This window comes from Netta rufina (genome assembly GCF_964035555.1).
Source record: "Netta rufina genome assembly, chromosome: 18".
In the NCBI taxonomy this organism is placed as follows: domain Eukaryota; kingdom Metazoa; phylum Chordata; class Aves; order Anseriformes; family Anatidae; genus Netta; species Netta rufina.
Window position 1 is genome coordinate 3,721,906 of NC_140142.1, and position 16,934 is coordinate 3,738,839.

General features: G+C 49.5%; 2 protein-coding genes across 2 annotated transcripts; one reads left to right on the forward strand and one right to left on the reverse strand.

Annotated features, from left to right (window-relative positions):
• Nucleotides 1–1,998: 1,998 nt before the first annotated feature.
• On the forward strand, nt 1,999–11,211 carry LOC311216227 (olfactory receptor 14C36-like; the record flags this gene model as incomplete). Its single annotated transcript, XM_084297774.1, has 2 exons — nt 1,999–2,934; nt 11,176–11,211. 2 exons carry the CDS (start codon nt 1,999–2,001, stop codon nt 11,209–11,211), a joined length of 972 nt encoding a protein of 323 aa, XP_084153900.1.
• Nucleotides 11,212–13,568: 2,357 nt separating this feature from the next.
• LOC311216228 (olfactory receptor 14C36-like) lies at nt 13,569–14,507 on the reverse strand (the record flags this gene model as incomplete). Its single annotated transcript, XM_084297775.1, has 1 exon — nt 13,569–14,507. One exon carries the CDS (start codon nt 14,505–14,507, stop codon nt 13,569–13,571), a length of 939 nt encoding a protein of 312 aa, XP_084153901.1.
• Nucleotides 14,508–16,934: the final 2,427 nt, after the last annotated feature.

Below are 16,934 nucleotides of genomic sequence, written 5' to 3' on the forward strand. Positions count from 1 at the left end.
CTGCAGCTACTCCAACACCTCTGACATGTCCCACAGCCACTCCAGCCACTGTGACAGGCCCCAGACTAGACCAGACCCCTCAGGTCTGCTCTTGCTAGGCCAGAGCACCAACCTTTGCCAGGATCCGTTGCCTCTACATGCAGGAGAAAACAGAGGGTGTGAAAATCAGGCTCCTGAGAATGGAAGAGAACTACTGCCCGGAAAAGAAAGGAGGGAGAGGAATGTTGATCTATGAAACCTTGACATAGACTTCCCCACGAGAAGGTACTTCCAAGATCCAAAAGGGTACAGCTGGAGTTTCGGGATAGCTGCCTTCAAGAGAGAGGATGTTAAAGAGCTGTCTACCTTGCCCAGTCCCTGGGAGGACACTTCCATTTGTGGACTTGTTGAAGGTCAAAGAAGGTGTAGATGGTTACCAGAATGTTCTACCAGTTGGGGACAGGCTGGACATCAGTCAGTAATGATCAATTGCACTGTGCATAGCTTGCTGTGTACATAACAATAATAGTACTAAAAATAATTGCTATTATAATTCTTTCTCTACCATTTCAGTCCTTTCAACTGCCCTGACCTCAACCGATAAGCATGTGGGGGGGTTGGTGTGAGCTAACAGCTGTGTGGTGCTGAGCTGCCCGCCAGGTTAAAGCACATCATATTTGACAACCACAGTCCAACAGCGCAAATCACACTTCTAAAAATCTTGTGTTCAGAGAGGAGCAGTAGATGATCAGTTCAGTCTGCCTCAATGAGCACACCCCAGCAGAGACCCTGCTGCCTTGGGGAGGTGTCAGCCCTGAGGGACAGCTCGAGGGAGCCCAAGGGCACAGAGCAAGCGATGCCATGGTCGGGTGCTGTGCTGCTGAGCTGGGCCGGGCTCCTGAGCCCAAGGGGAGCTCCTGGCAAGAGGCATCGCTGTAGAGAGACAGCTGTGCCCAGGAGCAGCTCCTCTGCACAGCGCAGCAGGGCTGGAGGCTTTGACCACAGGTCAGAGGAGAGAAGGAGAGAGGGCTTGGAAGCACTGAGGAGCGCAACAACAGAGGGCAGCGTGTGGCAGGACACATCTGCAGGCTCTTGACACCGTGAGGCTCTGGCAGCAGGGCGATGCAGGTGGGGTTGCCAGAGGGGTCTTCTACAGCTGGCACATCTGATGGCTGATAGCATCTGTGAGGATGGCTTTTACTCTACATTTAATGTGGAATAGAATGTGCTATACACAATGGCATTTAAAAAAGGGCATTTCCAGAGGAAATCTGAGGCTTGGTTAATCTGAAGAGGAAGGATTTTATAGTTTCTGTGCTTTCCGAATCTTGCAGTGCAGTGGAAGCATGGATGGGGTCTGTGAGCATGGACAGGGAGGAGATGTGGGGACATAGAACCATCTCCCAGCAGGGAGGCAGCAGGGACTTGGGCAGGCGGTGAGAGGGAGCTGCTGCCACAAATGCTGTGTGAGGGAGGGCTCAGGCACCTCCCCACAACCCCCTGCACAGCAGGCGCCTTCCCTGGGACACCACCTGTTCTACTCTCCTACCAGCACAGCCTCTGCCCTCAAGCCCCCGCTGTCCCCAGCAGGAGCTGCCTTATCTGCAGGCAGAGCTGCAGCACAGGAGGGTCTGCTGAGTGTCCGTCTGTCCCTCCCTGGCCTTGCCTCCCCTGGCAGCAGCACGCTGGCATTCAATGTGCTTGGGGAAAGGGGGGTATGGGGCCAGGGTGAGGGGTGTGCAGATGGGCACTTTGAGCCTGGATTCCTCTGCTCTCAGCAGTGTCCAGGTTCTTCTCAGGAGAACCTCCTTAGTGCAATTACCCTGCAGCTCAAGGACACACCAGCAGAGAACAACTGAAACCAATGAAGGAAAGGGATCTGCCAATTGTCTACATGCAGTTCGGAAAATGCTTTGAGAGGTTTAACTGAAAAATGAAATGTTTTTTTCTCAGATAATCGTGATATATTATCACTCTATTTCTGTTCCTTTAGCAGGACAACATACACAAAACAAGCAAATGCCCAACAGCAGCTCAGTGAGCGAGTTCCTCCTGCTGGCATTCGCAGACACGCGTGAGCTGCAGCTCCTGCACTTCACGCTCTTCCTGGGCATCTACCTGGCTGCCCTCCTGGGCAACGGCCTCATCCTCAGTGCCGTAGCCTGCCACCACCGCCTCCACACCCCCATGTACTTCTTCCTGCTCAACCTCGCCCTCCTGGACCTGGGCTGCATCTCCACCACTCTACCCAAAGCCATGGCCAATGCCCTCTGGGACACCAGGGCCATCTCCTATCAAGGCTGTGCTGCCCAACTCGTTCTCTTTGCTTTCTTGGTTGGAGCAGAGTATTCCCTTCTCACTGTCATGGCCTATGACCGCTACGTTGCCATCTGCAAGCCCCTGCACTACGGGAGCCTCCTGGGCAGCAGAGCTTGTGCCCAGATGGCAGCAGCTGCCTGGGGCAGTGGCTTTCTCAATGCTGTCCTGCACACGGCCACTACATTTTCCCTGCCCCTCTGTCGAGGCAATGCTGTGGACCAATTCTTCTGTGAAGTCCCACAGATCCTCAAGCTCTCCTGCTCAGATGCCTACCTCAGGGAAGTCAGGGCACTTGTCTTTAGTATTTCTTTAGCCGTTGGTTGCTTTGTTTTCATTGTGCTGTCCTATGTGCAGATCTTCAGGGCAGTGCTGAGGATGCCCTCTGAGCAGGGCCGGCACAAAGCCTTTTCCACGTGCCTCCCTCACCTTGCCGTGGTCTCCCTGTTTGTCAGCACTGCCATATTTGCCTACCTGAAGCCCCCCTCCATCTCTTCTCCATCCCTGGACCTGGTGGTGGCTGTTCTATACTCACTGTTGCCTCCAGCAGTGAATCCCCTCATTTACAGCATGAGGAACCAGGAGCTCAAACATGCAGTGAGGAAACTATTTTATATCTCTTCCTTCAGTATTAATAATGTGCTTAAAATACTAATAGGATTTCTGCAAACACTCTTAATGCAAATTCTTGAAAGTAATTTTCTTTATTATTATTTCCTATAATTTGTGGCTTTGATTTAATGTTATTCTAAGCCTCCTAATTATTATTTTATTATTATTATTATGAAGTCAATAATTTCAAATACCTTTACAGTCAATATTCTTGTTTAAATAAATCAATAATGAAACGGGGACAATTTCATTAGTCTCTACTGCAGTCTGTTCCCATCGCCAGTGCCTCCAGCAGTGAACCCACTCATCTAAAACGTGAGGAACCTGGAACTAACGGTTGCAGTGAGGACACTGATTGAATACATATTCTTCAGCTTCTTTGACTATAACAATAAGCTTATAATCAGAAACACCTATTTTTTAAAAACTTTAAGATACTTTTTTTTTCTTTTTATTTGTCTGTGTTGTCATTTTCATTAGCTATTGTTTCAGGTATAAATAATATTAATCTTAACCTCCTACTTCTTAAAGATTTACCTATAGAACCAGGCTTCCTGTGTAGATAAACACAATAAGGAATCCAGAAGAAATTCATTGGTCTGAGCTGCCATCTCTTCCTACCACCTCTGGAGCTGGGGGAGCACTTGTTGGGGCACTTGTGTTTTAGTATTTCTTTAGCCTTTAGTTGTTTTGTTTTCATTGTGCTGTCCTATGTGCAAATCTTCAGGGCAGTGCTGAGGATACCCTCTGAACAGGGCTGGCACAAAGCCTTTTCCACGTGCCTCCCTCACCTGGCCATTGTCTTCCTCTTTCTCAGCACTTCCATGTTTGCCTACCTGAAGCCTGCTTCCATCTCTTCCCCATCTCTGGACTTGGTGGTGTCACTTTTGTACTCAGTGGGACTGGCGCACGCTTCGTTGGGTTAGAAACCGGCTGGATAGCCGGGCCCAAAGAGTCGTGGTGAATGGAGTCAAGTCCAGTTGGAGGCCAGTCACTAGTGGCATCCCCCAGGGCTCGGTGCTGCGGCCGGTCCTCTTTAATATCTTCATTGATGATCTGGACGAGGGCATTGAGTGCACCCTCAGTAAGTTCGCAGATGACACCAAGTTAGGTGCATGTGTCGATCTGCTTGAGGGTAGGAAAGCTCTGCAGGAGGATCTGGATAGGCTGCACCGATGGGCTGAGGTCAACTGCATGAAGTTCAACAAGGCCAAGTGCCGGGTCCTGCACCTGGGGCGCAATAACCCCAAGCAGAGCTACAGGCTGGGAGAGGAATGGTTGGAGAGCTGCCAGGCAGAGAAGGACCTGGGAGTGATGGTTGATAGTCGGCTGAATATGAGCCAGCAGTGTGCTCAGGTGGCCAAGAAGGCCAATGGCATCCTGGCTTGTATCAGAAACAGTGTGACCAGCAGGGCTAGGGAGGTGATCGTCCCCCTGTTCTCAGCTCTGGTGAGGCCGTACCTCGAGTACTGTGTTCAGTTTTGGGCCCCTCGCTACAAGAAGGACATCGAGGTGCTCGAGCGAGTCCAGAGAAGGGCGATGAAGCTGGTGAGGGGCCTGGAGAACAAGCCCTACTAGGAGCGGCTGAGGGAGCTGGGCTTGTTCAGCCTGGAGAAGAGGAGGCTCAGGGGCGACCTTATCGCTCTCTATAGGTACCTCAAGGGAGGCTGTAGCTAGGTGGGGGTTGGCCTGTTCTCCCACGTGCCTGGTGACAGGACGAGGGGGAATGGGCTTAAGTTGAGCCAGGGGAGTTTTAGGTTAGATGTTAGGAAGAACTTCTTCACTGAAAGGGTTGTGAGGCATTGGAACAGGCTGCCCAGGGAAGTGGTGGAGTCACCATCCCTGGAAGTCTTCAAAAGACGTTTAGATGTAGAGCTTAGGGATATGGTTTAGTGGGGACTGTTAGTGTTAGGTCAGAGGTTGGACTCAATGATCTTGAGGTCTCTTCCAACCTAGAAATAGAAATAGAAATTCTGTAATTAAACTAGACTTCCTCTGTAAGTATAGACAATAAAGAAGACAGCATAAATCCATTGGACTCAGTATCCCTCTCTTCCCATCTCCTCTGATTCTGAGGGAGCAGCCCCAGCACGCAGGAGAGGCTCAGGGCCAAAAGACTCACTGCCCGCTGGGCTCTGCCTCTCTGCTGCCTTTGGGTTGGGGCTGCTGCTTCCCTGGAGCCATGGCCATGGCCAGTAGCAGGACTTGGCCTTGTCACTGCTGCTCCCTTTGGCTACCTCATTGTTCTCTTGTGCTTTCACATTCAACTAAGTCTTGAGATCTCATGTATCTTGCTGACAATCTTGTTGTCTGTTCAGTGGTATCTCTTTCATTGCACAGCTCTTCCAAAGCTGGTGGAAGGAATATACCCAAGGAACTGCTGCATGAACAGGCCTCTTGCTTTTCGGGGCTTCACCGTGGATCAGAATCTCAGAGTGCTCAGTGTAGTGCTGGACTGGGAGCTCCCTTCTTGGCTGCACATGGCTCAGCAAACAATAACTGGCCTTGACTGGCCTGGGACTGTCCCCGTGGTGCTTAGTCTGATGGCAAATGGCATCCTGGATCAGTATCTGGAGCTGCTCTGTGGCTGGGCCAGGCCTCTTGTGCTAGCCGGGGGAGTGGGGCTGGCCCTGCGGGGCATAGGCACTGTGTGCTGGGGATCTCCCAGGCAAGAGAGCAGGGCTCCTGCAGCTTCACGGACCTCCATCTCCTGAGCCGTGCCTGGCCCCAGTGCGGGGGCTGCTGGGGAGGCCCAGAGCCGCCTTTGTGCCAGCAGCTGCGGTGCCTTTGAGGGGCTGCGGCTGTGGTGGCCATGCCCAGAGCCCTGCAGCAGCCTGTGGTGGGCACTGCCCTGGGGCCAGCTCAGCCTGGGCTGCTGTGCTGGTGTGGGGTTTAGCTGCTCAGCACGGTAAAACCACCACAGCTGGGGAGAGGGCAGGGAGGTGGGGAGAGGTGGGCAGGGGCTGGGCTGGGCTGGGCAGTGCCCGACAGAGGGCAACAGCAGCGTCAGGGAGCAGTGGCAGCATGCAGGGGAGGGCTCCCAGCAGGGCTTGGTGCTGCAGAGCCAGGGCTGCATAAAGGGAGCCCAGAGCTGCAGGGGCAGGGGCGAGGAGGCCGCTCTGGGCCCTTGCTGGCCTGGGCAGAGCAGGAAGGGGGCCCAGGGCATTCGTCCCTTCCACGCAGCCTGCCAGGACCTACAAGGTGCTCATGGAGAATCCAGGGACAGGATCTGCCCCTTGGTGAGCAGGGAGAGGGCAAAGCTTCTCTGAAAAAGAGGCTGAAACTGAAAAATGTCCCTCCCCTGTCCCATGGTGTGACAGAGCCAGTGTGGAACAGGTTTCCTTTATTTGATATAGTTCTTGTATAACTTGCATTGATGGTGGCACAGAAAGAGTGTTCCTTCACCAGTGATGCACATCCTTCCTCATGTTAGGACAAAACTCAACATCCTTCACTCTGCTTATTCTTGTGAGGAATGTTTTAACAATTCGTGTCCATAAAGAACAATTCTGTTTGAATCCTGTCTGCCTCTGGGCCCTGCACTGGCAATTTAATTCTTGAACCACAGATGCAGTGTGTCCCAATCTCCCCCTCATTCTAGTCAATTTATCAAGTCTTCAGAAAATACTCCTTAAATTTATGAACCTGTTTGCTTTTGTTATTCCAGACTTCTATTTCTAACAGTTACAGCCTTTTTTCCTGTCTTCTTCGAGATTAACTTAACACTGCTATAGATGTGTCTGTGAATGGCTGGGGAAGAATGTTTTAATTACTCGTGAAGTGTCAATAAGAAAGCTGTTTGTGTTTGATGTCTGGGGGTTTCAGAACAACTGATAACAACTAGTGACTGTTATGGGATACTATGCAGACCTTTGGTATCTGGTTAGGGGAGCCGAGAGATTAAGAGGAAGGAAAAAGAAGCTGAAGGACGGCTGGGAGACAAGACCTGCAGGGAATGTTCTATAAACTTGGTATGGTGCCAAGTGAGTACAAAGGGGAGAGGAAGACTACGAGCCTTCAGCATGAAAGACCCCTAGAGACCCCCAGAGGAGACCCCCAGAGGAGACTGCGCATGCTCCAGTAGGAGGGACTGCACCCCGGAAGCTAATTATAATAATCTATTTTTTTAGAAGTAGTAATGAATATGTATTAGTCTAGGAGCATAAAAATCAGCTACTTGATGTGGCTGGTGTGCGTCCTGGTGGAGCGGAGACTCCCGGTGCACCCAGCGCTGTTTGCTTACCTCTATTCCTTTATATTCTTTCAATAAATCCTATTTTTTTATTTAATCCTAATTTGAATCCTGAGCCATTTATAACATTCTCATGGATGAACTGGATTAGGTCTCCTTGATTATTCTGAGGCACGATGCAATGCTTTTGCCTTCTGCTACTTGTACTGGGTTCAGCAATAAAAGGTGGAAACAGGAAGAAGAGGGTCGGGTCGGGCTCTCGTTGGGAAAACATCATTCCTCCTCTCCAACACCAGCTACGTGCGTTGGGGCCTTGCTTCAAGGACGTGGTCAAGCATCACAGATATGTGGGAAGTAGAGAGTAATTTCTTTCCTCTGCACTTCCACATAGCCTTTATTTGTTTTATTTGTTTGTTTTCCTTTTTTCCCTTTTCCCCTCCTTTTTCCCTTTTTCCTTTTTTTTTTCCCTTTAGTTAAGCAGTTTAGTTCATAATAATATTTCTTTAATAATAACAATTATTATTGTTATTTCCCTTTAATTAAATTATCCTCATCTCAACCCATAAGTTGTTCTTTACTTATTCTTCCCCTCCTCATCTAAGGAGGGGGAGTGAGAGAGCGGTTGTGGTGTTTAGCTGCCTAGCATGGTAAAACCACCACACTACTCCAGCACAATGCGTGTGACCTTCCCTTACTCTGCACATTGACCTGATGGGTCATTTCACATTTTTCACTTTCAAACCTTAGTTGGATGGAGACCATTTCCAAAGTGGGGCAAGCTGATGGGTTCTGGCTAAGCTACTTGAAGCATGCTATACTTGAGTTTATCAGCCTGAGTTTGCTAAAGATGACCCAGGAATGTAAACGGATGTTCACGTGTCTAGTAGGAATAAGGGAGAGTATCTCAGGTTTCCAGTGGCCATTTCAAATCTAGGTCAATCCAAGGAACCCACTGAAGAAGAGGTTTGTTTTTGAAGGGGTTTCCTGTGCTGGACTGGGCTGCAGTTACAGGAACAAAGACCACTGCTGGCAGTAGAGGTGCCCTGGGAACTCCACCTGGCTCCACCTGATTTTCCCAAAGGGCTCCGGCCTCCTGCAGGTCTTTTCTGACATCTGCCAGTCCAAGGAAGTGCCTCAAATGCAACAGAGCCACAGGAGGTTTTCCCTGGTTGCTTACGGTTAGACAGATGAATGTCCCCTTTTTCACCTGCCTGTCTAGACCCATGCATTTCCCATGGTTCTCCTAGTTTGCCCTCCCCTTACTCTTTATTCATTCAGACCGCTCTCACCAACCCAGTTGCTGCTTTGAGTTTCAGTGAGTTCAAGCTCACCCATCTCTCAGCAGTCTTTCTAATGCTTTCCTTAGCAAAACACTCATCATTTATCATTGAATTAGTATGATATGGATTAATATTAACACAATTATCTGAAATTTCCTACTAATCACTGAAAAATACATCATGTACAGTCATCCTTTTGGGAAGGTAAACATCACTGGAGGCAACAAAATAAGGAACTTGAGCTTTGCTGTTTTGAAAATTGCAGCATGATTTCCTGTTGTTTGTTTTGAAATAGGAAAAACCCTGCTCTTCCCACCTAAGCAGGGCTTCAAAGGTCAAAACCTAGACCAATACCTATAGGAGAATGATGTTCTAAACTGAAACACAACAAAATTCAGCCTTTAAAATGAAGAAAGATTTTTATTAGATGCTCTTTGCAATCTTCCCCCTTAACTACAACATGAAAGGTCTCCAGTTAGCTGAACAAGTCTTGAATACTTGAAGAAAGTGGTGGGAGAGACATGGCTCCTTAGGAGTTTCTGTGTTTTAATGAGTTCCATGGTGTATTTTGGTGCTGAGTCAATGAAACTTCGGTACTGAGAGGAGAATGATGCAAGTGAGCGAAAAAGCAAACTCAAAAGGAAAAGCTGAAGTGACTTGGAGTATTAATGGGCCCCACTGAAGGCTGTTACTAACAAGGCCTCCCCAGGGACGTGTTAGGGCAGATAATTGGAGGCCATAGTTACAGACAGGCAAAGCACTGTGCTGAGAAAGGTATTTCTTGGTTTTGGTGAAGCAGAAGAGCCAAGGCCTGACCCCAGCCACTGTGAGGGGAGATCCTGCACCCCCCTGTCTGGCTCAGGACTTTTCCTGGAGGTCTGAGGAATGTGGTGGGCAGTGTGATGCCATGAGAAGAACACTGGTATGACACCACCCTGCCTCTGCACAGGGTTGCAAGGAAGCAAAGAGGCTGCACTACAATGACTATAAGTCGTCTTCTCATAAGCTCCAACCAAAATGACAGGGCTGTTGGGTCCTTCCATTCTTGCCAGCACTCTGCCTTCTCCTCTGCACGTTTTAATACGCTGTCCCACACTTTGTCCTATTTCCTTGAAGTCTGCAGTCACCCATCTCTGTTCTTGCTCTCATCCCAGCATTTCCATTATTTCACCAACGTCTCATCAAACCTCACTGGCTGTTCCTTGAAAAACTAAGCTAAAGTCACATCATAGATACTCAGCAGCAGCTTCCAAGCCAGGGGCTTGCTGCTGGCCTTGCAGCTTCTTGGCTACACACAGCCAAGCCTTGTGCCTGCTCCTGCCCACTCATGCACTCAAGCAGAAGGGACAGGACAACCCATCTTGGGGCCTTCTTTCAGTCTGGGTCCTCCTGGCTCTGGAGGCAGAGGGGATCCCCCAGTCAGCATGCCAAGCAGGTGCCTTCTGCTGGCCATGCAGGGCCACTGCCAGATGTCAGCCCAAAAGTGCAGCTCCCAGGGAGAAGTCAAGGGTGACCTGCCACCTCCAGACACAAGTGACCTCACAGTCCCTTTCTGTGACACGTTCCTGCTGCTGCCCTATCATGTGCAGAGACAGAAGTGACCTCACAGTCCCTGCCACAGTCACATTCCTCCTGCTGGGCCATGAGATCCCGAGACAGAGCTGAGCTCACTCTCGTCTCCTCGGTACCTCTTTTTCACTTTCTGGGTTAGAGATTAAGCAAAGTTTTAGTGAGAGTGTTTGGTGTACTGCTTGTGGTGTCAGGTCTGTGGTTAAGGTATGGACAAGCTCTGTGGTTTAGGGATGTTTTAGGTCTGCTAAGAAGTCTAGGGTTAAATAGAGCATTTTAATGTTAGTGTTAACGGGAGAGATTAGGGTAATCAAGAGAGAAAACTGCTTCATTTCAGCGTATTATATTAGTATTTAGGTTGGGGAATAAAATTACTGTTTCAAGTAAGTTAAGGGCCATATGTGACTGTTTTAAGTCAGTGTTACGGCACTACCATCATTGCATGAATGCTCTTACCTCTATGAAATGATTAATTTCTGCTGGCCATGCTCTTCTTCCCACCCCATAATCTCACTGCTGCTCCTGACCTCCCCATATCTTGTTGGGATCAGCTTTCTGATGACATTTAACATCTCAGTGTATCTGTCTCACCTCTGTTGGCTCCTCCATTCCTGAGAAGGAAGTAGCATTGTAGTCAGGAGGGAAAAGGACACAAAGGTCTTTAGGCACATCCTGCACAATGTGCCCATCAGCTCTGCACCTCCACAAAATCACGCTTCCTACCTACAAGTTTTGTTTCCCAAGTGGCTTCTGTGGATCCAGGGTTACTTTTCCCAGGCCCTCTCACATGTTTCAGTTTTGGATGTGCAGGGATGGGATAAGGAAAACCAAGGCACGGATGGAACTGAGCTTAGCAGGGGATGAAAAGAATAACAGGAAGAGATCCTGTAGGTACCTTGCTCAGAAAAGGAAGGCCAAGGAGATTGTACCCCCTCTGATGGATGAGAAGGGTGAACTGGTAATGACAGACATGGAGAAGGCTGATGGACTCAACAACATCTTTGCCTCAGTCTTCCCTGCCAGTCAGGCTTCCCAAGTCTTTCATTCCCTGAACCCATAGATGGAGGCTGGGGGTGCAAATTCCCACCTGTTGTAAGTGAAGAGAAGGTTTGAGGCCACCTGATGAAGCTCAAAAAGTACAAGTCTCTGGGGCTTGATGACTTGCCTTTCGGGGTGTGGAATACTGTGGCTGAGTCTGTGGATGTTCCATCCTTGGGGGTGTTCAAGGCCACGTTAGATGAGGCCCTGAGGAACCTGATCTAGGGGGTGGTGTCCCTGCCTCTGGCAGGGGGGTTGGAACTAGATGATTGTCGAGGTGTTTTCCAACTCAACTGTTGTATGATTCTCTGATTCTGTGATTGTGCTTCAGAGGCAAAGTAATAATAACAGTAATAACAGTAATAACAATAACAATAACAATAACAATAATAAAAGCATGATATTGAGTTTCAGAATACTTAGTGATCCTTTGTGATATGGTTTAGTGGAGGACTTGTTAGTGGTAGGTCAGAGGTTGGACTAGGTGATCTTGGAGGTCTCTTCCAGCCTAGATGATTCTGGGATTCTGTGATCCAGTTCATCCATGAGACAAAATCCTGCCAGCAGCACGAAGGACACTGAAATGTGGCCTAACATGAAGGAGACTCCAGATCACTGGTATAGAAACAGCATTTTTGTGCCATGATGAATGTGGTATATGCTGCAGGAAAAGGCCTACGTCTGAAGTAAAAGGCCTAGGGCAGCAACAGTGTGGCACAGGCTTGAGATTTGAGTGTTTGTGAACCTTATGGAACCACATAGGATCTTTAAGGTCCCTTCCAACATGAGCAGTTCTATGATTCTGTGCTTAGCAGCCCTGTACAGCCCCTGTAGGGCCCAGCCTCAGTTCATGCCCCTCAGCTTGCGCTCCAAAAGTGCTCCCTCACGTCACTTGTCCCATCTGCGTTCCTTGGCTACCCCAGGGCATCCTGGAGGCAGTGGCCACCTCTGAATAGAGAATGGAAACCAGCCACGAAAGTAGGTCTAGGAAAAAATGGGAACCTGTGCATAAAAGGTCTCTAAGTAACAGCTGAAAGAGTCTTTTATGGCAACACCACCAGCTTTTTATTTTTCTATGAATTCTCTTGATTTAGTCTCATAGGTTTTTTATTATTATTATTTTATTTGTTTATTTATTTATTTTATTTATTATTGACAGCACTGTGGACAAGTATTATCTACCAAAGTAGGCTTTTTCTGTGAATAGTCTTATGCAAACATTTACCAAAAGACATTTCCCAACTTTTTTTTTTTTTTTTCCTTCTTCCTCCACCTCCCACTCTTCAAGCAGAACTCCAAGGGAAGAAGTCACTGAATTAAAGAATAACTCATGTTGAAAAGATCAAGACTGGGAAATGTGCTCCATGACATCATAAAGGGAGATAGAAAAGGGTCAACAGTGTTGGCCCAAGTGCCCATGACTGAAGGATGCTGCTGGTAACTAGCTGGCAGGAGGACTTGGTATCACTAATGTCCAGCCAACTTCTCCCCCCCCCCAACTTCATCCCCTTCTTCAGTGTGAATATCAGCAATGTGGCTAAAGGGAGACTCCAGGAGACTATGGCAAAGGCCTTGCCAAATCCAGGTTCACCACATTCCCTTCTCTCCCCTCCCCTACTGCTTCACCTGCGGCAGGACTTTCTCCATCACGTTCCCATGGGCAGAGGTGACAACTGCAAATCTCCCAGTCCTTTTTCTTGTCCTTCCTGAAGACGAGTTTGCTGTCTGCTTTTTCCAAGTCCCCAGAAATCTCTCTGATCCAAACGCTTGATGGCCTGGTCCAGAAAGGCAGGGTAGTGTGACATAGCAGAGAGGGGTATCTGTAATGAACCTGTGAGAGGGAGGTTACAGAAATCTCACAGAGACACTGGGGGTTGGTTCTGGAGTCACACAGGGCAACGACAGCGCTCTGTGAGGTGTCCACATCTGAGCTGGCCTCCCACGCTCCTCATACACACAGGACTGTTGCGAGACACGAGTCTGCCTTGCACACCACGCACAGTGCACTGCAGTGTCTGCAGTGTCCGTCTGGCTCCTGCAGCCACTGCCAGAGGCTGGGAGACACCTCAGCCCTGCAGTGCTTTGCCCTGCTCTGCCCTTCTCTGAGATGCCCCACGGCATGAGGAGTGGTCACAGGGACCTTGCTTCAAGGAAGCACATCTCAGAGCTGGATTCAGGTGCCTTCCCAAGGAATGTTACTTAACCTTGTGACACTGTCTGCCCCACCGGCCTTCATGAGACTTGTAGGAATGGCTGATGGCATTTGTGCTCACTCCTGTTCATCTCTCTCTGTGTGTATGATATGCCTGCTGGCACCAGCAGCAATGGGATTCCTTTTATACATCTCCCATGAACCCTCAGGGGGCCCTGCTCTTCTCCTGGACATCCTACTTCCCAGGGAGCCTTTATGAGATGAGCAATGAGCAGTGGACTGGCCAGCCATTGCTGAACCTTCTTCCCATGCAACCCATAGTTCTGAGCTGGTGGTGATGCCCTGCAGAGTAAGAAAAATGACAAAAAAAGATAATAGAACAAACCTTGAGCATGCAATGTATTGTGGGTCATATGCAGAAAAAAATGGGCTATGTTTTTGATTGTGAAACATCTCCAGTCATCAGCCTCTTCAAGCCATCCTTGAGCTCCTGGTTCCTCATGCTATAGATGAGGGGATTCACTGTTGGAGGCACCACCGAGTACAGAAATGACACCACCATGTCCAAGGATGCAGGGGAAATGGAGGAGGGCTTCAGGTAGGCAAACATGACAGTGCTGACAAAAAGGGATACCACGGCCAGGTGAGGGAGGCACGTGGAAAAGGCTTTGTGCTTGCCCTGCTCAGAGGGCATCCTCAGCACCACAATGAAGATCTGCACATAGGACACCAAAATGAAAATAAAGCAACCAAGGACTAAAGAAACGCTAAACACAAGTGCCCAGATTTCCCTGAGGTAGGCATCTGAGCAGGAGAGCTTGAGGATGTGGGGGATTTCACAGAAGAACTGGTCCACAGCATTGCCTTGGCAAAGGGGCAGGGAAAATGTAGTGGCCGTGTGCAGGACAGCATTGAGAAAGCCACTGCCCCAGGCAGCTGCTGCCATCTGGGCACAAGCTCTGCTGCCCAGGAGGCTCCCGTAGTGCAGGGGCTTGCAGATGGCAACATAGCGGTCATAGGCCATGATAGTGAGAAGGGAAAACTCTGAACCAAAGAAGAAGACAAAAAAGAAGACTTGTGCAGCACATCCTTGATAGGAGATGGTCCTGGTGTCCCAGAGGGCATTGGCCGTGGCTTTAGGAATAGTGGTAGAGATGGATCCCAGGTCGAGGAGGGCGAGGTTGAGCAGGAAGAAGTACATGGGGGTGTGGAGGCGGTGGTGGCAGGCTACGGCGCTGAGGATGAGGCCGTTGCCCAGGAGGGCAGCCAGGTAGATGCCCAGGAAGAGCGCGAAGTGCAGGAGCTGCAGCTTGCGCGTGTCTGTGAATGCCAGCAGGAGGAACTCGGAGATGGTGCTTCTGTTGGACATCTGCTTTTCTGGGGATGTGATCCTGAACAAAGAAGAGAAAGAATAGTAACAATGTACAACAGATTCATCAGAGAAAAACTCATCCCATTTCTCATTTAGAATTGCCAGAAAATTGTCCATTTCCAGGAAGACATTTGGTAGGTATCTTTCCTGAGTTCTTCCTGATGCCTGAGGGTATCCCCGGGAGCAGGGGACTCCTCTGTATTCAATGCAAGAGTCAGTTATGCCCAATAGCCAGAGGTAAGGTGGAACATGGGGCAATCTCAGACTCACTTCACTCCTGATAATAAAGAACCTTGCCCCAGTGTTGCTCCCCGGTTACCAACTTAACAGCAGATATATATATATGATTTTTTTTAATTTTCATTTTATAGGGTCAGATTTTTTGTTGTTACTGACCTACCACACCTGCTGAGTTTTTCTAAAACAGAAATCCCGGGCATTTCTCCGGCACATAATTGGAAATGTTGTGCATCCTAAGGGAAAAAGGGACTGGCCCTATAGTGCAGTGTCCTTTAGTGAGGACAGATAATCTGTCCATCAATACTGGTCTCAGCCACCGTGTGAGTGTTGCAGGAAAGTTGTACTCAGAGGTTGACCTGAGAAGAACCTGAATACTGCTGAGAGTAGAGGAATCCAGGCACAAAGTGCCCATCTCCACACCCCTCATCCTGTCCCCATACTCCTCTTCCAGCCAAACACTCCTAGGGCTCATGGAATGGGCATGTGAAACCCCCATCCCCAGCCAGCCTGGGAACAAGACCAGCAGCAGCACGGCCAGCTGGAGAAGCCAGGAGGAATGCCAGCGTGCTGCTGCCAGGGGAGGCAAAGCCAGGGAGGGACAGACGGACACTCAGCAGACCCTCCTGTGCTGCAGCTCTGCCTGCAGATGAGGCAGCTCCTGCTGGGGACACCAGGGCAGAGGCTGTGCTGGAGGGAGAGGAGAGCACGGTGTGTCCCAGGGAATGCTCCTGCCGTGAAGGGGGTTGCAGGTAGGTGCCTGAGCCCTCCCTCGCACAGCATTTGTGGCAGCAGCTCCCTCTCACCACCTGCCCAAGTCCCTGCTGCCTTCCTATTTCTCTGCTTGGAGATGGTTCTATGTCCCCACATCTCCCTGTCCATGCTCACAGACCCCATCCATGCTTCCACTGCACTGCAAGATTCGGAAAGCACAGAAACTAAAAAAGCCTTCCTCTTCAGATTAACCAAGCCTCAGTTTTCCTCTGGAAATGCCCTTTTATAAATGCCATTGTGTATAGCACATTCTATTCCACATTAAATGTAGAGTAAAAGTCATCCTGACAGATGCTATCAGCCATCAGATGTGCCAGCTGCAGAAGACCACTCTGGCAACCCGATCTGCAGTGCCCTGCTGCCAGAGCCTCACGGTGTCAAGAGCCTGCAGATGTGTCCTGCCACACTCTGCCCTCTGTTGTTGCGCTCCTCAGTGCCTCCAAGCCCTCTCTCCTTCTCTCCTCTGACCTGTGGTCAAAGCCCCCAGCCCTGCTGCGCTGTGCAGAGGAGCTGCTCCTGGGCACAGCTGTCTCTCTACAGCGATGCCTCTTGTCAGGAGCTCCCCTTGGGCTCAGGAGCCTGGCCCAGCTCAGCAGCACAGCACCCGACTGTGGCATAGGTTGCTCTGTGCCCTTGGGCTCCCTTGAGGTGTCCCCAAGGCCTCAGGGCTGACAGCTCCCAAAAGCAGCAGGGTCTCTGCTGGGGTGTGGTGTCTGAAGCAGACTGAATTCATCACCGACTGGCCTTCTCTGAACACAGGAGAGATGACTTTTAGAAATGTTATTTCTACTGTTAGAGTATGGTTGTCAAACATGATGTGCTTTAACCTCGCAGACAGCTCAGCACCACACAGCTGTTAGCTCACACCAACACCCCCCAGCCCCAAATGCTTATGTGTTGTAGTAAGGGCAGTTTGAAGTACTGAAGGGGAAGAGGAATAATAATAGCAATTATTTTTATTACTATTATCGTTATGTACAAAGCAAGCTATACACAGTGCAATTGCTCATTCCTGACTGATCTCCAGCCTGTCCCCAACTGGTAGAACATTGCATTAACCATCTGCACCTGCTCTTCTTTGACCTTCAACCACTGCATAAATGGAAGGGTCCTCCCAGGGACTGGGTGAGGGAGACAACTCTTTAACATCCTCTGTCTCCAAGGCAGCTATCCCAAAACTCCACCTGTACCCTTTTGGATCTTGGAAGTACCCTCTCATGGGGAAGTTTATGTTAAGGTTTCATAGATCAACATTCTTCTCCCTCCTTTCTTTTCTGGGCAGTAGTTCTTTTCCATTCTTATGAGCCTGATTTTCACACCCATTGTTTTCTCCTGCATGTAGAGGCAATGGATCCTGGCAAAGGTTGGTGTTCTGGCCTAGCAAGAGCAGACCTGGGGGGTCTGGTCTAGGCC